The 25,686-nt window shown below is 48.4% G+C and overlaps 1 protein-coding gene and 1 long non-coding RNA gene across 2 annotated transcripts in view; both read right to left on the reverse strand.

Moving 5' to 3' along the window:
- Window positions 1-9,830, reverse strand: part of PRRX1 (paired related homeobox 1) — a 31,446-nt gene extending 21,616 nt beyond the window's left edge. The window contains exon 1 of the mRNA XM_088524503.1: window positions 9,562-9,830. Within this exon, the coding sequence (XP_088380629.1) occupies window positions 9,562-9,802 (241 nt within the window). The 5' untranslated portion in view covers window positions 9,803-9,830. The remainder of the gene's footprint in view (window positions 1-9,561) is intronic.
- LOC148594724 (uncharacterized) overlaps window positions 1-25,686 on the reverse strand; it is a 49,542-nt gene that overhangs the window by 21,616 nt on the left and 2,240 nt on the right. The window lies entirely within an intron of this gene.

A 25,686-nucleotide genomic window follows, 5' to 3' on the forward strand; every position in this document is an offset into this window, starting at 1 on the left:
GCCCAAGGGGCCCCATCAATACCTGGGCCAAGGCAGGACTAGCTCTATGCTGTTGTTCCTGTAGATGCCTCCATCTGATCCGTGCTGGGGTGTCTCCGAGGCATCCTCCCACCATCTCTTCTGTCCTTCCTCATCCTCCCTACAACTGTGGGCATTTCCCTACAGTCTCACCAAAATCTTCCTTGCTGCAACAGAAATACAGAGGCCCCAGAGATCAGTTTCTACTTTCCCCTTTTTTAGCAGCCTTCTGTGCATTTGAACACTGCTCTCCCATCACCTTTTCCCTTTTCTTTCAAAGCTCTCCTTATTGCTGCTGTTCTCCTCTGGCCTCCCTTCCACTTGGGCTCCATCTTTCCTGACAGGCAGCGTGCGCAGATGGAGCCCACCTGAACTCCCCCTCCACGTCCGAACACAGCACAAGGACACTTCCCAAGCAGAGCTATGGGAGATGCGAGGTGGGGAAGCACATCTGCCTCCACTCAGAAAGATGCAGCATTTTGTACGGAGCAGGAGTTGGTTCAAGGCCAGGCGAGCAGATTTGCAAAAGGGCACTGAGCCACTGGGCTCTGGAGTAGGCTCCAGGTGCCAAATTCATCCCCCTTTCCACAGGTTGACAGCAGCAGTTCCCACAACCCTCTCCCTCAGTGGGGCTTGGACTGCACGATCCATGAGATGGATCTGTCCCGTGAGGCGCCTGCAGACGGACCTCCCGGAGCCTGTCCCAGAGAGGACGGGGGTGCTTGGCCGATGGCCGGTCACACACACTAGGATGCACCATCGAGAGGAAGGGCTGCCACCAAAATATGTCATGAGCAAGCGACATGGGGCTCTTCGTTCACAATATTGGGAAGGAGGGAAAGAAAATAACGGTTCTCTTCCCAAAAAAACAGCCTTTGTTTGATTTTTTTTTTTTTAAATGATCGAGTAACTTGTGAATACATTTTCCGATGATTCCCACATCCTCCCAGCTGGAGGACAGCTCATGAACAGGCTCCAAATTCTGTAAATGAGCTTGTTAGTCATAAGTCTTCAAACAGACTTGATAAACAACTTTCAGTCTGCAGGATATTCATCACCCATTCGGTCTGCCCGGTCTCACAACACTAATTTATTACTTACAATGAGAGATCCCTCTCCTAAATCACAGGTGATTGTTTCTTTTCACTGATTAACTGATTTTTTAAATATTATTTTTAGTGAGAAACAATGAAAAACAAATCTCAAATGAGCAATGCATAGCAAGCGCTTATTCCTGTGCAATTTTCCTGGTTTCCACGAGACACGTCAGCAGTCACAAACTGCAAGCAGAAATCTTTCGGGCCAAACCTGAAGGACTAAGATATAGCCAAGAAAAGAGAAAAAAAAAAATGCAATCATATCAAGCTGCTCTTGGGCATTAATGCCTGCTACTCGATACCCCCAGGACACTTGAGCTAATCAGAACCAGATCCTTTTTGCCTTCTTTGGGCCAAATATCTCAAGACGTTCAGGAGACCCAAGCCTACATTCAACAAGATGCCACTGAAAATTGCAGGGGAACCATCCACAGGGCAGAACAAACGTAGCTCTCCTACAGGGCATGGGACAAGCAGATATATAGCCAAGCAGAAGGCAAGTACCCTACAGGAACCGACTTGCTGTAAATTGCTCCATTCCCTCCTGCTGTTTCTTAATGGAAGGGGATCTCCTTCATGCTAATCAGTTAATTAACGCTGAAGGTGGGCGATTCCAGAGATGGAGGCAGATGAAATAACAGAAATAATTAGCTACGGGAATCAAAGAGGGTAGAGAATCTTCCCAAAATGTCATTAGTGCCAAGCTCTTATACCCCACATAGTCGGTAGAGTCCAAAGTCTCTTATTAAGTCAGAAGCATAACCCAAATAATATAGGTAGGGAAACTGAGGCATGGAGAAGTCACGTGACTTGGCCAAGTAATTACAGCAAGACAGTCATGTAGCCAAAGAAAAAAAAGATCCCAGGTCTTTTGTGGCTAAGGCCTTTTCTCGTTCACTGCAAAGTCAGCAACAGATTTGCCCAGACAACTCCAGAGAGCCTCTGTGCTGGACACAGCTCATGTCTGGAGACAGCCCTCCCAGGGCCAGATCAGGGCAAAGACCCTCAGGGCAGAGAAAAAGTTTTCCCCAACTTTCCCCAACATACTCAGCATGGAAATTACTTGTCCCAAGCAGAAACTTGGCACTGGATTTATTAACGCCCATTCTATACCTTTCATCCAGTGTTAACACTGTCTTTTTCCTATTATAGCTTAAGTAACTTTCCTGCTTAAATCCAGTCCATCCCTACATAGCCCCAACTCCATCAAGCAGATGCTGAGAATGTCTCTTTGAGCGCAACAACCACGATTTTCCAAATATGGATCATATTAGCCACGCTTCCAAAAAGAACACGCAGACAACTCCTGGGAGCATTGAGCAGGTCTTCATGACTTGGTTGGCCAACTACAGCTCAGTCCAGCTCCGCAGCCATTGATTCAGCAGCCCCAAATGCAAAGAGAGAAGAGTGGACTAGTGCCCACAGGTATTCCATCTAGACAACCTCAGTGTCCACATTCGCTACACAACAGGATTAGAAGCAACTTGGCTACTTCCTTCTCCAGTCACCCACCCTCCTCCAACACTTCCCAGGAACCAGAGCAAGTTTCATCTCCCCCAGCTCTTCCTCTCATGATCTGCAGGCCAGTTTTCTCTCCAATTCTGCATTTTCAGCAGATTTTTGCTGGCAATTTGGTCCATTTCCAGATGCACAGGGCCAAGGAGAAGCTTGGTGGTCCTTTGGTAGTACTTTTGGTCAAGAAGTTCATGCTCCCTGGACAGCTCAGGGCAGGAGGCAACATCTCCAAGCTCCTAGGGAATTCCAGCTCTTGGTGCAAAGGCCGTTTTACTGCCTGAGCAGCTCATCAAGACGTGAGAAGGGTCCTCGCCAGATACTGAGCAGCTCTTTGTATTTTTGCCCTGCCCAACAGCCTCACTGACTGGCTGGAGTTTCTCCTGTAGGAAAATTTCTCAAGCCAGAAATGGGGAAAACGGGAATTGGATGTTGCAGTAGGATGTAGTGACTTGTTAACAGCACAGCTGGCTCCCCTCACCTCTCTTCTAGCCTTGCTGCACTGGCTTCCAGGAACATACGGCACCAGGCGGTCCCAGGCTGCCATTCCAAGGTAAATGTTCACTTAATATGGGCACAACAAATCCAGACTGTCTGAAACAGGACTTTAATCACTGCTGTAACCTTCTTTCTCAGCCGGTAGAGGTGAAAGAGGAGCCCAGAAAGCCATCTAGGCTGAAATGGGTGCTCGTCAGGCCTCTCTCACCAGCATTGGCCTTCCCACCTGCGCACACACCAGGCTTTCCATTGCTGGCACTGACCTTCAGTCCTAAACTTCAGCAGTGCTGCTTGGCTCTCTCCGTAGCTAGAATCCTGTGTACGCCCTCTTCCTAGAGAAGTTACTTCTTGAAATGACACTACCAGCGACATGGGGGGCTACTCTGCCACCTCCTCTCCCAGCGCCTTCCAGAACGTTGTGGCAGAGGATGGCTGGGCCCAGCAGAGAAACAGCAGATTAGCTGCAAAACTTGCGTTTACAAACTGATGCACAAATGACCAACACGAGCCAGGCTAACAAACATAGTTCTAAATGACAAGAGAGCACCGGAGATTGTCCACTGCCTAGTAAGAGGTTGAATTGATACTGCACCTTCCACTCAATGGGGACACTGGTAGCATCTTTCTCCACACCCCACAGTCCTGCCATAAAACCCGCTGGGATTTCACATCACAAACAGATTTCACATCCCAACAGAGCAGGCTCGACCCAGCCAAGGGTTTACGAAGTTCTTCCCATGGGTGGCCACTAGCAACAGGCTTCTCCTGTGCCCTGTCCTCCACCAGACAAGCACGACGAGGGGCAGTCCTCGCTTTGTGGCCCTGTACCCCACCCTGGGACCCGAGCCTCCTTCCACAGAGGTAGGGAAGGTGGGGAGGCAGCACGCAGGGATTCGTCCTACCCGGCAGCGGAGGCCGTGTCTGGAAGCTCATGGCCCTTGGTCTAGACTCACCATATACTTCATCATGTAACAGGGGCTCAGCAGGAGCGCAGCTCCTTTGGTGCTCCTTAATATGAGTTTCAAAAATTATTAAATATATCATAAACAACTTGCAACCTGGAATAAACACCTCTAATCCCATAGAGATGTTTTGGCGAGGCTAAAAACTACGGGAGCAAATGCAAAGGTGCTGTCGGGAAAGAGGGGAAAAAAAACGTCCTCAAAGGAATTCCAATTCCAGTTCTGCGCCTGTTCTGTTAATATGTTCAGATTTAAAGTTCACCTTGACCTTTTTGTTCCTCCTGGTTATATTCCACCCCTGCTCTTGTTCTTGCTTTCCAGACAGCACATATGTGGATGCACGTTGTACCTCTGATGAACGGCAAAAACATTATGCCCCCAACATATGGAACATTATGGAGGCAGCAAACCCGATTTGCGCCTGTAATAGAAATATTCCCCTGCCTTGAAAAAACAAAGTATTTGCATGGCTCGAGGCTGCTGGTCATGTCTTTCAATGCTAATACTCATCAATTTGCACATACATAAGCGGTCCATTGAATTGCATGCAATGACTCCTGTAAGGATTGCACAAACGGGCCCTGAGATAATATTTTCCCATGCGATCACTGCTTTATACCTCAACAGAAAGATGGAAAATCAGCTGCCTAGGAGTGGAAACTTGGTGCAGCTGTCAGAGAGCTAATGGTCATCAAAAGTCTTCTAGCAGTTTAGACCAAATTTTTCAGCTTTATGAGAAATTTCAAAATCTAAATTTTCATGCAAATGTTTTCATTCTGTTAAGGGAGAGGGGGACAAAAAATAAAAAATTTAATCCTTCAGCAAAATCTTTTTCAAATTAACAAGTTGGAAGCTTTGTGCGGGTAGGCTGAAAACACAAACACCATCAGCAAACTACGAGACCATGAGAAGCAGGAAGCAAAAGCGATGTTGATCAACAGAAAGTGAATCTAGCAAACATATCGACACCTAGTTTCACCCAGCAAAAGGAGAGCAGCCTGGCCAACGCTCAGAAATTGAGTCAGCTCCCTTCTTCAAACTCACATGACTTTCTATTATTAAAAAAAGAAAATAAAAGTTGCCCTTTTTTGCCTTTTCTTTTTATCTCCTTTTTGCTGTCTTGAGACTGCAGGTTTGAGCCTGAGTCACATTCCCACCTTCTGTCCATGTCCAAAAGACTCAGAAAATTATGTGAATAACACAAATGTTTCTCACTCCAAAGTATAGGACTCACGGATGGAAGGAGGAAAAAAAAAAAAAAAGAAAAAGAAAAAGAAACGAAACCAACAGTATAAGATATGTGATAGAATAATTCTGTAACTATGAGCTTAAGAGGGAAATTAAAGTTATACATAAGCAGTGTAAACAAAAACAAAAACAAACAACAACAACAAAAAACGTTCAGCTTCTTTCCCTTTTTAGTTATCTGATTCCTTTTGCTCAACATTTGTTCTCACAAATGAAAGAGCGTTGCTGCAAGTAGGAATATGCTGCAGTACGGGAACAAATAAAGATTACTCATGCAAGAAGAAAGCAGTTGTGTTTATCAAGCAGGCAGCTCAAACTAGTGCCCTAAAAATATATCACCCCAAAATATATCGCGGCATCCTTGTGAGGATGCTCAGGGCTGTCGGTGGGGTGCATAACCAGCGGGTACAAGGTCCTTCCTGTGGACTCCCCACTTGCGCATCAGCTACATGGATGAGGAAGGAATTTAACATGGGATGCAGCCACATTTCATTAAGGTGCATCCCAAATCCCACTATTCCCTGCCATACTGAGTCTCAAGTGCCCGCGGCTGCTGAGCACAGCCAGGAGAGCTACTCCTTTGCCTCCTGGAGAGCCACTTGCTGCTTCAAGCTTGGGCAGTCCCAAGCACCAGCAGAACCTCTCAAGGTCTGCGATGCGGCAGCTCCTGAACTGCTCTCGCCGTCTCCGAGCGGCCCCGCGGGCTTCCTCAATTCTTTTCAATAAGCCGGGTCTTTCCAATGTTTGTACACGCTTTTCTGAGTGTGTATAAACCAGGGCAGGAACGGAGCACTCTGCCCCAGTGCATCCTCGCGGGCTCCAGCGAGACTCGTGGCTTCCCAAGCTGCAGGTTCCAGTCTTCGGGCCACAGTTCTCTATGAAGTAGCCCTGTCCCTTTGGAAACTGCTTCTATTTCTCCACAGGGTCCTGCGGCAAGGGGCTCCCTTGCCAAATACTGCACCAAGCTGGTTGAAGCCTGAGCGGATGCTCTGTCTGAACCAGCCTGACCAGAGCAGTTTTCCCTTTCCCAGCTATCCCGAAGACCCACTTCCTTGGGATTAAGCAGCAGTGCCGCAAGGACACAACGTGTCCGCTGCAGCAGAAAAAGCCACAGGGAAATCCAGAGTGCTCAGGCCACAGCTCCAACTACGAAGCAGCCCCCACGGCCAGACACAACCTGCCTGCAAGCTGCTGCCCCTTCTGTGGCACTGAAGGAGGATAAACTCCTGCGTGCAGGACTCGCACACGTTAAATCTGAGGGGATTTATTCATTCCTCATAAGTCTAAACGCAGTAATTTTTCCCTTGTCTGCTTGTACTTTCTCTGGGGCATTTTATGAGCCATCAGAGTAACTCTGAACCAACCAAAAAAAAAAAAAAAAAAAAAAGCATGGGTCAAAAACGTCAACTTAAAAAACAAACAAACAAAAAACACTAATAGTTTCCTATGTCTGGATTTGTAGAATTAATTCCGCTCGGCACCACAAGCTCGGGCAAGTGTCACAACAGTGCAAGGTTTCTGCTGCCCGCAGAGGGCACGGGAGCAACGGCGCAGGACTGCCTTCGGTGCGAGCGAAGGTCGGAGCAGGGACCTGCGTTTTCACCCTGCTTTAACAGGGGTCGGATGGAGAAAACCCCGCTGGCGAGGCAGACGTTTGCCGCGTGCTATCAGGTGCTTTTGCAGAGTCCTTCTGGCTAAGCGGCAGAGGCTGTGAAGGCAGCTGTAAATGGTACCCGCTTTTCGGATATGGTTTCCAGAGCTACAGTTTGAATTGAATTCAGTGAGAGTGACAGGTTCTCAGCACCACTGAAAAATCAGTCCCTTAACACACTGACAGTTCGCTCAGGAAAATATTACAATCGGAGCTACTCCCAGGGCTATTTTTTTTTCTTATTCTTTTCTTTTTAATAGAAGAAACATTCCCCCTTGAACTTCTTTCAAACGAATTAATGGCAGCCCAGTTTTTGCAATGTGAAATGCCCCCATAAAACGTTTTGTCATTTCTGTGTCAGGCTTTTCCTGCAATTTTGCATTATGCACATCGCTCCCAATGCACCAGCTTTTTGCTTCAGCGCGGGGCAGAAGGCAGTGACAGGCGAGCTTGACTCGCCTCCAGGCTGGAGGAACATTTCCAGCGCTCTTGGGACATTCTGCGATTCCTCCAAATGGCTCCTGCCTTCCCTCTCTCAGTAACGCGGAGAATAACCAAGCCCTGTGTTAGCTTTTTCCATTGAACCAGCTCCCGTTTCTCACTGAAAAAAATCAAAAGGCTCCTACCTCCATAGCACCGCTTAGCTCCAGCCCAGCCTTTTCCTACAAGGATCATGAAACACCTTCCCAAATACATTCAACAGGCAGGGAAACTGAGGCACGAAGACAAACGGCATCTGCAAAACACATCGCTGAAAGAGCCACAAAGCCCAGATGACAGCTCTGCCAATAAACCAGGGAAAATTTATTCCTGGTATTTAATTCCTGCTTACTTTAAGAATACTTTTAAAACTTTCTAATTCACCGCAGCGGCATTAAAACTTTTACAGCAGCGGGCAGACATCTGATTCATTTTAAGCAGCAGTGTGGCCCCTGCTCAGCGGTACCGGCTGGGAAATTTAGGATTTTCGTCCATTTCACGCTCTGTAAGGGGGGCAGTGGGGAAGTAAATGCAGCCCCTCATTTCCAGGGGGACCAGGACACATTTGCCTAGCACTTTTGACAAGAGGAAGCATCAGGAGTAAAATAGGTTCCTAGTAATATATACATACAGGTGTGTATATACACACGATAAATGAAACTAGGGAAGAAGGAATAAATAATAATAATAATAATAATAATAATAATAATAATAATAAATGCCAGTGTTGTCCTGTTGGGTAGCACCTTGAGGACTCTTCTGCCACAGGGATGTGGTGCAAGGAGCCAAAATACGGGTGAGCAGCGATTGCAGCCATTCCCCCCCGACATACCCTGCTTTTAGGAAGCAAGCCGCACACTTCTGGGTGCTGAGAAGGATTTTTTTTTAAGCTATTTCCAAAGAGTGGAACTCGGCTGCGCTTCCCTGGGCATCCCAAACCTGCCGCGGTTTGGACTCCACGCGGAGTCCGTGGAGAAAGAGGCACCGAGCCCCCCTTCCCGGGGCCGCGGCGGGTCGGAGCTGCCCCGTGGGCACGGTGACGAACCCCTGACCCGACCGGGGAAACATCCCTCCCGCCGGGCTCCCCGCTCTGCGCACGGGGGGCATTTGCGGCGACTCCGCGAAGTTGTCGCAGTCGCGGCTGCCGGCGAGAGGCGTAAAAAAATAAAAATAAAAAGCAAACGAAAATTGCAGTTTTCATCTGCTTTGCCGGTTTTTCTTTTCGCCCTGGGGGCGGCTCGCCGGGAACCCTCCCGAGTAAGTCCCTGCTTAGAGCCGGGGCCTGCGCTCACCCCGGGGCAGCCGCGGGGACGGGAGAGCGGCGGGGGCGGCTGTAACCAACCCTTCCCCACAACGAAAATCGCACCCCATCCTTAGGGGCCCAGGTAATATTTTTTTACCGAAAGGCGACGGAGGGCTGAGAGGAATTGGCACCAGAGAGGAGGGGAGAAGCCGGTACATCTCTTCCTCGGCGGCTCGTCCCACGCTACCGCGCTGCGCTTGGAGAAGAGCAAGAGGCGCTTGCAAAATCCCGCGCAAGCCTGCGCTGCCTTCGCTAATCGTCTCGGGCTGACTTATTTTTTACCAATATTTTTGCTGCGAATACAGGGCCCTTTAGGACTCGCTGCCCGACCGCAGGTCTGCGCCCTGCCGGGCCCCGGGGCTGCAGAGGGCAGGGAGACCCGGGCCGCTCCGCGGTCCCGCGCGCACCTCGGGCCGCCCGCGGCGCTCCGGGCACCTCCGCGGAGCGTCGCCCGCCGGCCCGGCGGCTCCCAGGACGGGCGACAGGGGCACGGGAGTCCCCAGCAGCAGCTAAGTCCCCTGAGCGACTCCCCGGCACCCACAAACGGCCCCGACGGCGGCTCGGGCGAAAGAGGGCTCCGGCGGCGGGCCCGATCCTGTCCGCCGATCGCGGCTCCCCCGGCGGGGCATCCCCGTGCAGGAGCCGCCACCTTGGGGGTGCGGGGCAGGGCGAAAGGCAGCTCGTCCCCACCGTCCCCGACGAGCTGCCCACGGGCAACCGGGCGTTTTCGCCGTTCCGAGCCGCGGGGCCGGGCCGGGGGCGCGAGACCCGCGCGGTTGTCCCCGCACTTACTGTCCTGCTGCGGGGTGTCGCTGCCGCTGGTCAGTCCGGGCGACTCCAACAAGCTCCGGCCGGGCTCGCCGCCGCCCTCGTCCGCCTGCGCGGCCACCATGTCGCCCGCCTCCTCCAGGTCCAGCAGGTGACTCACGGAGAAGTTCTTCTTGCCTTGTAAATTGTCCAGGCCGGCGGGGCCGTCGAGGCGGGCGGGCAGCAGGGCCTGCCTCTCCATGGCGTGGGCATAGCTGGACGCCATGGTGCCGAGCGGGGCTTTTCTGCCCTCGCCCGCCCCCCCCTCCCGCCCCCGCTCCCCCTCAGCCGCCGGCCCTTCGAGGGGGGGCGGGCCGGGACCCGACGGCAGCGGCGGCGGGGAAAGCCCAAAGGAGAGCGGGCAGCGCCGGGTTTAAAACATGCCGCGGGGCAGAGGCGGCGCGGCCGGCTCGGGGCGCCGGGACGGCGGCGCACGGGGAGCTGCCGCCGGCCGGGAGGCGCACGGTGGCTGTGGGGCCGCCGGGGCGGGTGCGCCCCGTCCCTCCGCCTCCCCTTCCTCCCTCCTTCCTTCCCTCCGCCCCTGCGCTGCCCTCCCCTCCGCACTTCAAACGGCGGGGGCGGCTCCGCGCCGGGCACCCGGGGGAGGGCGGCCCGCGGGGCCCCGCCGGGACGTGGCACCGCCGCGGCGCCCCCCGGGCCCTCCTGGGTCCTCCCGCCCCAAACCGGGGTCCCGGTTCTGCCGTGCTCATGAGCTCCCCGGGGATGCGCAGGGCCCCCATCCCCATCCCTATCCCTGGCAGGGGGAAACCTGGCTTCATGCGACACCCCCCCGGAGGAGCAGAAAGAGGGAAATAGTGAAAATGAGAAATACTGAAAAAAAAAAAAGGTAACAAAGAGAAGCAGAAGAGAGAAAAGGAGCGGGGGTGGGAAGGAATGAAAAAAGAAAAAGAAAAAAAAAAAGTGCAACAGAGAACTAGGGCAGGACAGACAGACAAAACTCACAGGAGCAAGAGCAAGACAGCAGAAGAGACAGAAAAGAAACCTCAGGAGAGAAACAAGAAGAGAGAGACTGGACGAGGCGGCAGAGGATACACAGAGCTCCCCAGCTTGGCAAGCAAAGAGGTCCCAGGACCCAGCACTTGGGCTAGGCCAGTCCCGACAGCCACGAGAGGCACCCAGCGGCCTTGCTGGCTGCAGCAGGGCACCCATCACAGCGGGGCTGGCAGCAGCGCCGGGTCCCAGCAGGCTGGGAAAGGCCCATGCGTCCCCCTGGCTGGAGTCTGGCCTCGGAGCTGCCACAGCCAGCCCAGAATTTCCATCCCCCCTGAGCCGGGGAAAGAACATTTGATGCCATCAAAGGGCTCCAGATTGAAAACAGATGTGCTTCTCCGAGCCTCTCCATGCATTTAATTAAGGCACAGGCATGGAGGAGACATTTTCATCATTAGTTTGCTTTCAGCCCCCCACCTCTCCCCCGTCCCCCAATCCTGGTTTACCCTTTGCAGGCTCAAGGAGCCAAAGGAGCCTGGCAGGGCCGCAGGGCTGCCCTGGGCTGGGCAGAGCCGGCCGAGGTCCAGGGGGAGCAGCAAGGTGGGCTCCGGGGGAAGCTGCGCACGTACGGCAGCGCGGGGGTGTTCGCGCACACAAAACGCTGTGCACACCTATGAGTGCAACAGTGTGTGTGCACTTGCACATTTGCTCGCTCAGAAGGACAGGTATCTGCCCATGCTCCCAGGAGCTGCTCATCACATGAAATGCCCACCAACCCCCCCCCCCATTTTTTTTTTCTCCTCTCCTCCTTTCCCTGCGATTTGGCTGCCTTCCTTCTGGATAAGCCTATTTTTCCCTTTCTCCCTCTCTTCCCAACTGGTCTTCAGTGGATGTCACAACTGACCTGGCTTTTTGCGGCTGGGTGCTAGAGAGTCCCCTTTCAGGGCATTCCTCCCTGCACCCCAAATTTGGGGGAAGGTCCAGGTCTCAGAGGATGGGCAATGAACCCTTCTCAAGCCACCAGCAGCAGGCAGCCTTCACCCAAAGGCTGGGGGACTGCAAGCGAGGACACCGGAAAGGGAAAGAGCAGCCTCTTCCATCCCCCCCTAGGGTCAAATCCTCCTCTTCTCCCTCCAGCCTGGATAGGCCCCACAAGCATCTTTCCAAATCTGTGAAGTATTTGCCTGGGGATTTGTGACCACTGCATGCAAAAGAAACGTGCGTCTCTTCCTCCGGCCCAATGTCATTCATAGCAGAGCTCTTTGCTACCTGCACTTCCCAACTTCCTTCTCTATCTCCCCCAAAATCTCCAGCTGTTCCCAGATCTAAGGGCATCCTTTAGATTATCCTCCTCCCTAGTCTCAGGGCTTGCAAACTCAGCCCATGCTGGGGACACTGCCCTATTTGGAACCGGTTCAGGCCAAGGTTAGTGCAGCATCCACGAAACTCGGCTCCACAGAGAGCATCTCTCACCTGGGGGAAGCCCGAGGGAGACACAGAGGCAGCGGCTGGGCCAGGAATAGAGGCACCAAGAGAAGTGAGCAGCAGAACATTTCTTTTTTTTTTTTCTTTAAACAGGGTGTTCTCTGGCACTGGGCACCAGCCAAGGGAAGAGGCAACTGGTAGGAGGAGGGAAAGAGACCTTGTCACATGCAGGAAATAGTCACATACAGCTTGAGACAGCTTCCCCCAGCTTTGCCTAGGGATTGCAAGCAGAAGGTGGAGGATTTGGGAGATTCTCTGTGTATGCCCAAGAATTGGCATAACCTGTAACCTGGACAAGGCCAGAGAGGCAGGAACTGGCTCTCCAGCAACCTCATCCTGCAAGGAACCAAAGCAGACCTAAGCGATCAAGAGCAAAAGACCAATAACAGAGGAGAGAAAGATGCAGAAAGATGAGAAAAGTAAAGGAGTGAAGGATAGGCTCTGAACTTCCAGCTGAGTTAAGGTGCCCAAAGATCCTCTAACTTGACACTTCACGCTGCAGTTAGAAACTCTTTACAGGATGAACATAAAATAACCATTCTTTAGCCATTTCTTTCAGCCTGATTCAAAATTTTAGGAGAAAAAATAATATCAAGTTCCCTGATCACTTCAGGACATCACAATCTTATGGCCACCTGGCCTTTCTGCCAGTCACTATCAAAGAAGGCAGAGCAGGAGTGAATATTCATCACCCATCCCAGAGGCTTCTGTCTCCTCCACCTTCCCAGGCTGCCTGGAGAACAGCCGCCTGCTCCTCACAGCCCAGCAAGGTGGGGAACGTTCACGGTGGGTGAGCCGAGAGGAGGACCCAAGCACTGAGGCCTTAACCCGGACCCCACCGCTCCTGCTCAGCTCTCCAGCACTGACCGCTGCATCGCGGGCCCTGTGCACCCGGGCACCTCTTCATGCTCTCCACTTGCTTCAGGTTTTCAGCTGCCCTAAATAACTTCTCTTCTACCTGAATAAGAAACCAGGGAGAAGAATTTGTGTCTCACAGGTGAGGATTTTCAGCCCTCAGCTATCATTGAGCTCAGGTGAAGCACTTCACAATAGCAGTGCATAACAGAAGAGCTTAGAGCTCTTTGTCCTACCTCATTTTCATGAAACTTTTCAGCATTTAATCTTATAGAGTCCTTTTTCAACCTGTCTAATTTGGTTCAACCTAGTCATTCAAAAACAGCGTCGCACAAGCCTGCCTCCCCAGGACACCCCAATATAGAACCTCTCTGCGCTCCTTGGCCTTAACCACGCAAGACTCTCCATGCTGTTTCGAGACATGCTGGCACTTTGCGGTGCTGCTCTCCTGAGGACATGGGCTGGGCGCCTGCAGTTGACATGGGTGAGTCAAAGCAGCCCCAGATTCAGAGGGCAGGAGGACACCAATGATGCTCACTCCTCTTCTAGGGCTGTAGCGGCAGCTGCATTGGACAGCAGCTCCCTGAGAGCCTCTCTGAGAAGCCTTCATCCCTTTCTTCCTCAAAGCACCAGCCACAGTTCCCCAGGAACAGGCTGTGGAGGCATCAAATCAGAGCATCTCTACATCGTGGACAACTTCTCAGGCTGCATCCCATCTCATCACATCCCATCCCTCAGAAGTTTTCCTTCCTTCTTGCAATCATCAAAATGTCTCAAGCCTCTTGGCACTCATTTCACCCAGGGCTGGATTAGAGCTACGTGGAGCTGCAGGCAGAGAGCACCTGCAGGACCACATGTGTGCATATAGGTATATACCTTCTCTCTATGTACCATAGAGGTGTATCACCTTTCACACGTGTGCAAGCGTTTGGTCATGCACGCACACATTTCCAGCCAGCCCTCCCTGCCACAGACTCCTGCTACCCCCTTGGGCCAGATCTCCCCCTTTTTCCTTCTTCTCTTCCCTGCATAGAAGTGTGTTATTAGATCTGTGGGGATCAGGTAGTCTCCAGTCATTTTAAGCTGTAAACTCAACATCAGGGTTTCTTTTAATCCCAAACATCTTGATATCATCTGGAAATGCCACGAGCAGTTTATAATTAGGGTTAGCATACAGATTAATACCAGCAGCTCCGGGGTGAACAGACCATCAGAGTCTAATCAAAGCTTAAATGGGGCAGCAATTTAGAGCTGAGATTTATTATTCCTCTGCATAATATTTTGAACTGAGGGCTGAGTTCACATTGCACACAATCATTCCTGGAAGTGCTATCGCATCTCCAGGCAGGATGAGGTAGCTCGTTACGGGTCTGTGGGGGTGATGAATGCTCAGCTTAGCGAATGGCTAGTTAGGAATTGCAACACCAACGCTGCACAAGATTTAGGAGCGGAGCCAGAAGGGCACTCGAACGCATGCGTTACGCACGGCGCTGCAGCCCCACGCGGCTGCGCGGACAAGGCCACGCGCTTGGGTTTTTGCTGGGTATAGCTGTAATTAGAAAGGTGGCCCCAGGGCACCCACGAGGGGGTCATCTCGCTGCCCCTTTCCTCAGTCGCGTGGGTAAGGATGAGGATGGTGAGCAGTGTCCAAGGGAGGACAGGCAGCCCCCGGCGCAGCTCTCCCATGCAGCGGGGATGCTGCACGCTCAGCTAAGGGCTCGGCGCTGAGCTGCCTCTGGAGCCGCCGGTTTGGATAAGCCAGCCGTTTAGCCGGGGTTTTATTACCAGGCAGGGTAACCAAAGCACTCAGAGGTCATCCGGGAACTTTAATCAGCACCAAGGGTCACTGGATAGCGGGACGAGACGGAGAGGAGGGCAGGGCCCAGGGCACACAAATAAATAAATAGATGCATTGAAAGCACCTCTGCTTCTCTGAACAACCTCGTTCTCCAGGCACATTATGGAGAGCTGGGTCAAACAGCCCCAACTGCCCTGGCAGAAACTTCCAGATCTGCAAATTTAGCTAAGATGTTTAGCTGCAAACTTTTTTTTTTTTTTTTTAATTTCTCACTGCTGGAGATGAAAGTTCACTCTTCTGGGCTGCTCTTGGGTTGGATATCGGATATCCCCAATCCCAGAGAAAGAAAGCGTCCCACCAACCTCTTTACCGGAAAAAAAAAAAAAAAAACTCTCCCATAATCAGAGTCTGGGCAGACAAATTGGCACCACCGTTTTCGTCTTTTCTCCCTCCTCCCCCCCTTTCTGAATGAGGACTAACCCTTTGGAGCACAGTCACAACTCACAAATATTTGTGGGTATTATATTGCAAGAGGGAAAAAAAAATCCAAAGGAAGGTAACTGTTAAAAGCTTAGCCCCTCTCCCATGGAAAGCAGCTTTATGCATGTCCATAAATCTCTTGTGTAAGTGGTCATTAAAACTGCGTCTTGTTTAATTTTTTTTTTTAATCTCGTTTAAACACTTTTTCTCATCTTGCAAACCAATGATGTCATTGGCAGGCTCGGTAATGAGCTGAAAAAAAAGTCAACTTTCTAATGTTTTTGGAGGTTGGGAGGTTCTTTCACACCAAAAACAAAACAAAAAAAAAGCTTTTCGATACTGGTCTGCTAATCCAGGTAAATATATATTTAAATGTGTGTTTAACAACCCACTGGTACTTATGTGCCTTGCATCCGCAGGCCCGTCCATCCACACTCATCCTCATGCACAAATTCTGCTCTTGAAATTGCATGTTTAAATTAACACTCCAGGCCCAATTTTCGAGCTGCAGAACTATTTGTTGTATGGACAACATGGCCAGAACATGGCACAGACCCCACAGCTGCATGGTTCCCTGCTGGTCCCTGCTCTTCCCTCTTTTTCTCCATCCCTGAGAGATTTGAGGCTGATGTCCCCAGGGTCTTCTGTCCCACTGCTTTCTTTACAACACAGCCAGGCCCATGTTTTTTGCCCACTGCTCAAGACTTTCTCCAGATGCCAAAAAATACGATTGTCACTAACCTGCCCTATCTCTTGGCTTCCCAGACATGCCCTTGAAAGCAGTTGTCCCCAAATTTGGTTGAAAGACTCCTTGCTGGATACTCGATGTGTTGTTTGGTTTAGGCGCCTTGTGGCTGTGAGTTTTAGATTGGGCTTTTTTCTTTTTCTTTTTCTTTTTTTTTTTTTGGAAGCCGTTTTAATGAAGTGGAAGCAAAACCAAGTAACAGCCTGTACAAACGGGGGAAATAAATGCAAAGCTAGAAAACGAATAATTGGCATGGTTTTAATTAAAAAGAAATTAACCGTTTCGGGGCAAATAGCCTGGGTTGGGGTTGACATTGCCTGAACCCTGGAAAGAGCACATTAAGCTGTTCGCCATGCGGCGGGTTAACAAAATGGGAAACAAATACATCCCAGCCCCTTGGAAAACTAAACCATCTTTAGGGCTCAGCTGTAAACTTTCTTCAGCAATTTATTAGAGTCCCAGAAAACACTTGTTGAGTAGCCCTGGCCTATAATAAATATCAGTCCTTGTTTGTTTGTTTTTGAAATGGGAGCAAAACCACATCTTTTTCTTTCTAAAGTGGATAATTTAATGACATGGCAAGAAACATATTAATTGCCCGAGAATATCCAGAGAAGATCGCCATGAAACCTCCAGCTCAGCAGAGAGGAGAGAGGGGCAGAGGTTTCCTATACCCCAGATTGCTTTTGGGGAAGATGTTGCTGCGGGCACGTGTGCTTCATCCGGAGGTGATGGTAGCCCTGGGGTGGCCCGGGAGGTAGAGACATGCATGGGACACAGTGCATGACTGTGCAGGACAGTTCTTGCCTCAAAGAGCTTAGGGCCTTGGAGGGACAAGGAAGATGCGAGTATGAAGGAAAGAGGCATGAGGAAAGGAAGAGACTTGTGTGCGTCCCACCACGAGTCGGAGGTGGGGAAGAAAAGAGAGCTTAAGGCCTCCCCTCTCCGTCCGGGGTGCATACCCATAGATTTGCCATTATTTCCTCCAGAAACCCATCCTGCTAGGGGCCTCTTTCAGACCAATTCCAGTCAGATGGATGTTGTTTAAAGGCAGAAAGACCTCTCACGCCCTGCGTTTCACATCTGATCCCTGGCACTCCCTTAAGCCTAGGTGCAGTCTGGAAACATCAACACTTGGCTCTAGGGGTAGCAATGCCGCAACATCTCCTGCTCTGCAGGCAGCTGCCTCTACCGTTGGGATCTGTCCTGGCCTTAGCAGTAGGAGGCTGACAGTGGTGAGGATCAAAAGTACATCTGGAGGTGAACATCCTGTGAGACTGAGGGGTGGTGGCCAGTATCAGCCCCCTTCCATGCCCTTTATGGGGTGCCCGTTACCTGATTTGTAGCCCATCGAGGAGAAATCGGCCGCTGCTGTCCACAGAGCTACACCATGGCAATGAGCAGCCAAAGCCAATTCTCCTGCATGTCTCGGAGGGAGATGAATTCCATATGGCTGTCCAGAGTCCAAGCTAGGGATGGAAGGAAGGACAGCAACGGCATTTCTTCAGGACAGAAGACAATGGAAATGTTTCCACTGATTCCAAGAGGTTCTGAATCAGCGGCTGCAACCAATTTTCCTCCTAAATGGACTTCCATATGTCTCAACAAGTCTCGCAAGCGCTGGAATTTGTTACAGAACAAACCTGTACTTCATTATTCTGCTTCCCAACTCCTATCATTTCTCTCCTTAAATTCCTTGGTCAGCCTTTTCTGGGTTTGGGGGCTCACATCCTAGAAATGTAGTTGCCTACAATGTTTTCATTGAAATAGAGAAAAGTCTTTCTCTTCTCCCCTCAAGCTTCATTAAACCCTGACGAGAACTCACATCTTTAACTTCATGGGCAGAAATAAGTGGCTCTATGTGCAGAGAGAGAGGTGAGGAAATCAAGTTCACCAGACCTGAAACCTTCTCTGCTTTACAGATAGTCTTTGAAATGCAGATATCTGAAGGAAAAGGCTACAAAGTTGTGTTTTACCAGAAATTTTCCATTTTTCACTTTTCCTAAGAAGGGGAAAAAAAAAAAAGAGAGACATTTTATTTTCTTCTCTTTCTGACTGCCATCTCCAAATTACCAAACTATTGATTTTTCTATTATTCTCTTTGCTCATAAAATCTAAATAGAGATAGGCGGAAGTGGAGTTTTTTCATATTTCTTTACAAAACAGCTTTTGGTGAAGAAGGACAATTACCTGCCCACTCCATCTGCATTAGGTCTCACTTCTCAAGGGATTTACGAACCTACCTACCGTTTTCAAAGGCACTTTATGCACTACACAGGACATTTGCAGAGCCTGCTCAGCAGCTCCAGGACTATCCGTAGGAGTTAAGCAGTCAAATACCTTTCATCTTGTCCTCAAGTGTCAATGAAAGCCAGGATTTCTACCAGGTCTTTGAAAATAGGGCTTAAATTAGATGAAACCCTGAAACCCTAACAGATTTTTAGAACTTACATCTAATGCTACAGTGAATTGCCCTTAAGCATTGCGGTGCTTAAGCTCGTCTCTCTGAGCAAAAATACTTACTTGCAAGAATGAAAACTCACAAAGAAAATTTCAAAGCAAAAAAAAAAAAAAAAAGGCAGCAGATCTGAAAAATAATGCCAAGGTCTCACTTTACTCACAATTATAAGAAGTTTTTGAGCTTGCAGAGTATTTTTTAAGTTGATGTTCACTTTAGTTTGAGTGTTGTTTCCAAACGAAATCTCAAAATGTTTTACTGCAAAACAAAGCCAAAACACTTGGATTTCTTTTCTCTTCCTTTGCCAAAACAGTTCGTGAAGCTCATGTGAAATCGCAGACATTTTAGCTGACCTAAAGCCAGTCATTGGCAAATAAATAATTTGCCTAAAAAAAAGAAAGAATTGCCCCATTCTAAGAATGAGGATAAAATCCATCCGTGATTTTTAAGTGCTCAGCCTGAGTAATGACAGAGCATTTGCCCTGATGATTGAAAGAGAGAAATAAATTTTCCTTGTTACTTTACACATATATTTATACAGATTCTGAAATTTATATACACGCGCATACACACACATGGCTCTTTCCTTCCAACATGAATGTTTTCAACGCAGAAAAAAAGTAAAGAGAAGAGATTTAGTGCTGATTAGAACAAAAGTCGCACTGTACCTTACAGATTTCAACATGTCTCATTAAAACCGGCCTTGCAATATACATATCCTTCAATAAATAAAGCTTAAGGTACATAAACACTGCAGCGGATATAAATTATTTTAACCGAAGTATGTAGGAAAAAAAAAAATTACTGGAACACCATGATCCAGGGCATTTTACAGTAAATTGGACTTCATCAGTGGTTTTGCATTTTTATTTGATTTTGGAGTTCCTCCACTAAAGCTGTAAGTTTTGTAGAGTTTATTTCACACCTTGTAATTTAAAACGTTACACTCCATCGAAATTCCTCTCTCTCTAAAAAAAAAAAGAAAAAAGAAAAAAAAAAAGGAACGCAAGTAATTAATGTCTTTGGGCTCAACGTTCATTATATGCCACTAGTGTGAAAATTCATAAAAATAAGACATGGGATTAGGAGCTTAACAGCCTCACACATTTGCAGAGCTGCTGCATTGGCAAATATTTCTCTGCCGTTTCAGAGTGGAGAGCTCTCCTGGCTGCTCTCATTTATTTCCTTGGATCATCCTGAGCCATTAGAAAGTGCCTGAAAGGAAATTCATATCTCGTGCTACTCCTTACTTTTTTTTTTTTCCACTGGAAGCAGATAAATAGAAGTCGTTTGGGACATTTCTTCCCTTGCTCTTCTATTTCTTTCATTCAGTGGCAGGAGATGCTTTCCCATCCATCCGTGGTTCCACCAAGGAGGCGGAACGGCTCCGGCTTGAGTCACTGATGCCGTTTTGCCGTTGGCAGATTTGGAGAGACAAGCGGGCAAATTTCTGCAGTGAAGAGTAACTCTGAGCAGAGTGTAATTTGGGAGGGACATAAACCATTCACAAAGTTGGGCCCAGTTTGACCGGTACATTTTGCCAAAAAAACAAACAAAACCAACAACCCTAAGAAGGAGGCTCTTTTTCAAACTTCAAAACATTTCATTCCAAAGTGTTTTCAAAGCAAAGAGGTTCACTTCATGTGGGTGTTTCTGAAATGAGCCTTTTGGAGGTTTATTGAAAAACCTGACTTTAGGGAAAAGAAAAAATCTGTAAAATGGGACATTGTGTTTCAGATCAAACACCATGTCCTAGGTTGACTCAAGATTTCTAGATTATTTTATCCTTTCTATAAATAAATAAATAAATAAATTTTATAGGTTTAAAACAAACTGAACTGTTTAATTTTCTGGTCACCTCTGACAGGTGTCTGAATTTGATCACAGTAGAAAACATCTTTTTTTTTTTTTTTTTCTTTTCCCCCTCCAAGTGAAAATCGCTGACCCCAGGACCCAACTGGCCGGAGAACGTTAGGAATAGATCGATACAGCATTTCTTGCAGCTCTGGCAGCAAGATTCGATTCTCTTCCAAATTGGGGAATTCCTATTATGCTCCAGACCCCAGTTAAACATCAAGGCTCCCCTTATAGCTGGCACTGAGAAATTCCAGCCCAAGATCTTTAGGACAACCCATATAAACACGACACTTGCTTTTAGAAGGAAACCAAGCTGGACACTTTGGACTCAAAGATACTTTAAGAGCGAGGGTGTAAACTCCAGCACAAGCAACCTCCTGGGCAGGAAGAACCACTGCAAACTGCAGTTTTCATTAGCGTACATGAGCAGAGAAAGGAAAATCTTTATCCATGATAGATTAGCTGTCACATTATCCTGGACCTTCACTTTCCAGCAGTAGCTGGGAAAAGTGCATCAACATTCACGTACTTTGCTGCATTGCCATGTCCAGGTTGACATTTACATCACATTATTCTCCACTGCACATTTTTAAGCAAGAGAACTAATGCAGTATTTTAGTATCCTGAAAGAGGTTGGCACATTTTACCCCATGAATATATGGAGACTGTGTTGCAGCCTTCCTTTGGCCTCCAGCCCCAGAGGAGCTTTGCACTCAGAGCGAGCACCTTTGCGATGAAAGGGCAAGTGGATTTGAAGCAAACATAAGCGCTTCTTAGATGGGTGAAAACCAGGAGATCTCTCAGCAAAGTTATTCAGCTTGATCAAGAAATCTGTCATCACGTCCTCTGGCTGGTGAAGAGGTGATAAAAATCACTCAGCTCTGGGACATAGATTGGTTCTCTCCAAGTTAAGTCGGATGGAAAGAGAGACAACTTGTTTTTCAGAAGTAGCTGGGCTCTCGGCAAGCACAAGGAATCTTTTCATTTTCATGCAGTTGCAAATTGCACATGTTTGTGAGTTCAAATGAAGCACTAAAAAGCACCACAATTTTTGTTATCAACTTATCCTGAATGTCCTTGTGAGGACAACTCTGAGGAGGTCTGCTGCTGTTGCCCATATGAGTATAGAGCAATCTGGTGCTCTGTTTGCTCAGAGGATGTCTGCATGAGCTGATGCATGGGCATGAAGATAAGCCACAGATGATTAGCATTAGAAGCTTAGTGCAAAGCTGGGCAAGTTTGGGATGCTTCCCCCCACGCATCTACACTTTCTATCTCACTCCAGAGACTGCTGTGCAGAAGTTTTAAAGGATAACACAGAGAAAAGGCTGTGCCAAAGGGAAGAGCAAGAGCTGTTCTCCAAAAGGGGTCAAATCCACACACACAAGTTACCGAGGAAGTGATCTGAGAAATAACCTTATCGCTAATGTAACCTTTTAGCAGGAGGAGGGTTGACATTTCTTTGAGGATACATCCCCACGAATGTCACACATACCCGCACAGTTAAGCAAAGACAGTAAGTCTAGTTTGTGGGTACCCAGGACGGGATCAAAACTTCCATGAGGCCACACAGCACGACTGTGATCCAGCATATATCACTCTGACTAGTCAAAATTATCCTCTGAATTGCCATAGGGTAACTTCAGCGCAGAAGAATTTGTGCCAGATGGGGTATCAAATGTCCTCCTACAGCCAACATAAAACATGATTCCAATATAAACTCGATATAGCCGCAAAACTCAACACAAAACAACAGTGTGCACACACCTGATCTAGATCATATTTGTCCTACCAGGTGATTTTGCAATACACAGAGTGTTAATGATGTAGAATCCCAGCCCCATCTATTGCCCCTTCAGATGCTTGGCCGACAAGCCCTCATCTAGTGGTTCCTGCTTTGGAAACTCCTCGCTCCAGTTTAGGCTCACGTATTGTCAGGGCTAATGTAGTCCTGATGAGTTTTGTTCACATGAGTTTTTCTCCGTCTTTCAAGCAATAAGTCCACATGTTCAAACCAAATGGAGTCTCAAGAGAAAAGGGGTTATGAAGCTTAATAGAGGTACAAGAAACACCATGGATGCTTAGCAGCAGTCACATAAATAAGCCCAGCACAAGAGCCCCAGACATCAGCTCTGAGCAATGCATGAAACAAGAAGCACTTGCTCCGTTTCTAGCAATACCCCTCTCTCAGTCTAGGCTAGTGGAGCAGGTCCCTGCGAACCCAAAGCTTTACCTTTTGTAGCACACAGATTTAGCACACGTCCTGAGCCCAAGACTAGGCCCTAGTATCTTCTCCCACTTTCTGCTGTTGCTGTCACATGGGGCCTCCCTGTCCCATCTGCTCTCTTTACTGATGACGAGATCCAGGCACCCCAACTCCTGATGGCAGTGCAGGAATCAGTTCAGGGCTGACTATGCCTATGTAGCAGGCAAATGATAAGAACACACAGTTTACTCACAAATGCATCCCAAATACATAGACTTAAATGACAAGGGCACTAGGGAAATGAGAGCAAGCTCTCATTTCGAGACTAGCTGGTTGTTTCTGCTACAAAAACTCCTGCACCAGCACCTGCAAGTATTTAAAATTCTCAAGGTTTCTTGTATTTGTCGCATCTGCCTTCTGGCTTTTTGATCCTTCATGTTACATTTGTGCTTTTTTTTTTTTTCCCCAAGCTTTTCTCCAGAGGGAAGAGGCTCCTGCAGTGTGGATGATCAGTCACAACTCTCTAGAGATGGGATGCAAAGAGATAGGGTGGAGGGAGAAAGCCCTACACAAAAGAGGGAAGACCTGGGTGTATGAAGTTTCAAATGGTCCCAAAGACGATCTCCAAAGCCAGGGCTCAGCATTACTGCAAGGTAGTTGGGATGGATTTTAAAGAGGAGGAGACTTCTCAATCTCGACTCATATTTCAGAAAGCAGGGGCGTCCCTAGGCAGACCACCTGCTTGCTCTGTGCTTGGAGACACCACAGAGGTGACAGGCAGACATGCCTGAGAAACGAACGGCACGTTTCTGTCTGAATGTTGCCAATGGCTGCCCCAGGCCTGATCTGAAGAAACCACCCCATGATCCCAAAAATCAGGGGCCACAAATTTAGGCAAAGAGCCCGAAGTTATTGTCAGTGCATCTCTTTTAAGGAAGTAGACCAGGCAGGATGTGCAGACACAACTGGTACTTTTTCTTTCTGATAGCTTCTATAGCTGGGAAAAATAAACATCCCTTATGCATGGTCAGATGTCCTTCAGCTCCAAAGTAGGAGCAAGAATCTTCAAGGCCAAGCAGGAGCTTGGGAAACAAAAGCTCTGAGTTGAATTAGGCTTGTACCATTTGGTCCTGTAAGAGAGGCCAAGTTTCCACCTCGCGTGGCTACCCTGCGCTCTGGTGTGCAGCTGAGCCCCTCCAGTCCACAGCGTGGATGTTTTAGTGCCTGGCTCTTTTTAACTGGCACATGTTAAGAGCTTTGAATTAACAGGTGCATAAAAACTGTCAAAAAACACTTAGCTCTCAAGACAGTCTGTCAGTTGTATTAAAAATATGGTTTTAGGTAACCACATTCTCTCAACACTTTCTGGGTATTACAGCATGGGAAAGTCACTCGGCCTTTCCAAATGAAAGCAGCGATGTTTCAACTCTCCCTCAGAAAAAAAGAAAAATGAAAATGAGAAAGGTTCCAGTGCCCTTGTTCTCGTCCAAGGAATTATTCCTGCTTTCTGTACCAAAGGTAGATTTCTCCCACAAAATAGGATTGCCTTCAAGGCCCAAAGTTGAGAAAAGCACCCTAAAGGTGAAAAGACTGGCAACCTTCAGTCCTATTGAGCTGGAACAGAAGGATTTTTGACAACCAAATGGGAAGATGCCTGTCTTTTTGACTGGGGAGGTGGCATTTGCTGTAATTTTGGACTGTAAAGAAACAAACAGAGTTTAATAGAGATACAGAGTGAGAAAAATCTTTTCTTATTTTAGGCCCCTTTTTTTCCAGAGGGGTTTTCAGATAGTTCTCTTACTGTTCTCTTTGTCCCCTCAGTTGTGAGTTCTGAACATCTGGGATCCCAGAAACAAAAGATTCAGATTACCAAAGTGGAGAGAGTTGTAAGGTCCAGGAGAATTTTCAAAACTCTCGAAAGCATTTCTGAAACCAGCTCCCTTTTAAATATGTGGCAAATACATTCAAGAAGGCTTTGGATTAAAGTTTATTGCCTCTTGATAAAAGCCATTCGCACCTTTGATGTGTTTGTGGATGGCAGCCATCCCAAATGTCTTCCCTAGGCCTCGCCACATCAGGAAGTCTCCCTCTGGCTCTCTCCAGGAATGCCCAGATGGGTGATCATCTGCCATCTCTCCTCTCTGGAAGTGACCAGCTCAAAACAACTGGCTCAGGGTAGGTGCTGTGGTAGGAGCAGCAACTTCTGAACAACAACGTTCAGAGGGTAATGACCTGCCATGCGGAACATGGATAGTCCCAAAGCCTGCGAAGAACAGCAGGGATCTGGGCTTCCAAACAAAAAACAAAACAAACAAACAAACAAACACAAACAAAAACCCAGAAACAAACAACAAAAAATCACATTGAGTGAGATTTCAATTCTACTGACTTTTAATTCTAGAAATCCAAGCACTTCAGTGCCACCACATGCTCATCCACCTTCAGCTCAGCCTGAGAGCTCAGACAAGCTCTGGTTAGATATCTAGCCTGGAGAACAGATGGGTCCAGGAAATCTCTGGACAGCTGCTGGAAGGAGGAAAGGAATTTGGTTGAAGGACAGAAGGAGAAATGGGGTTTGGTGGCTTGGGAGGATTTGAGTTAACAGAAGACTCCTGATGTCAGGAGTAGAGGTGGTTGAGAGAGACTAGGTCTTGAAGAAGGCTCTAGAGAGAGTTTCTTGATTGAAGAACAAATCAATTTCTGTTAGGAACAGATTTAACCTTGTGGATTTCAAGGACTGAAGGTAGCCCCATGAGTATCCAGCATGACATCCTGCAAGTGCCAGACCAAGTGAACTGTCCTGGTTAGTGTCCCAGGTTCCATCAGCTACAGCATCAGCCCCCAGGCGCCCTCAGAAAGACCGTCACCAACCAGACCAGATATGCTGAGCAACTCGAGGAGCACGAGCCTGCCTAATTGGCAGTGCTGGCTTCCTTTAGGACTGCTTAGTGTCAGTGGTGGACACTCCACAGTAGTTAAGGGAAGCAGCAAGATGTCATGAAGAAAAGCCTGTGGCTAAGTACTTTGACGAAGGCAGAAAACAACTGGTATTTTAGAAGAAATGGGAAAAAAAAATCTGTAGGCAAGAAGAAAATCCTGCAGAGAACCAGGCCTGACTTTTTAAACAGCTGCAAGATGTTCTTTCTGGAGGATCAGAGAAGCATGTTGGAAAAATGCTGGAATGGAGCTACTCCTTTATGAGTACATCCCAATGCCAAATAGCATCATCTTCTCTGCCATGAAGCTAATCGCTGAAACATGGGACCAGCTGCAGT

This window comes from Tinamus guttatus, unplaced genomic scaffold, assembly GCF_059628265.1.
Source record: "Tinamus guttatus ecotype Peru unplaced genomic scaffold, ASM5962826v1 Tinamus_guttatus_pri_ptg000211l, whole genome shotgun sequence".
NCBI lineage: Eukaryota > Metazoa > Chordata > Aves > Tinamiformes > Tinamidae > Tinamus > Tinamus guttatus.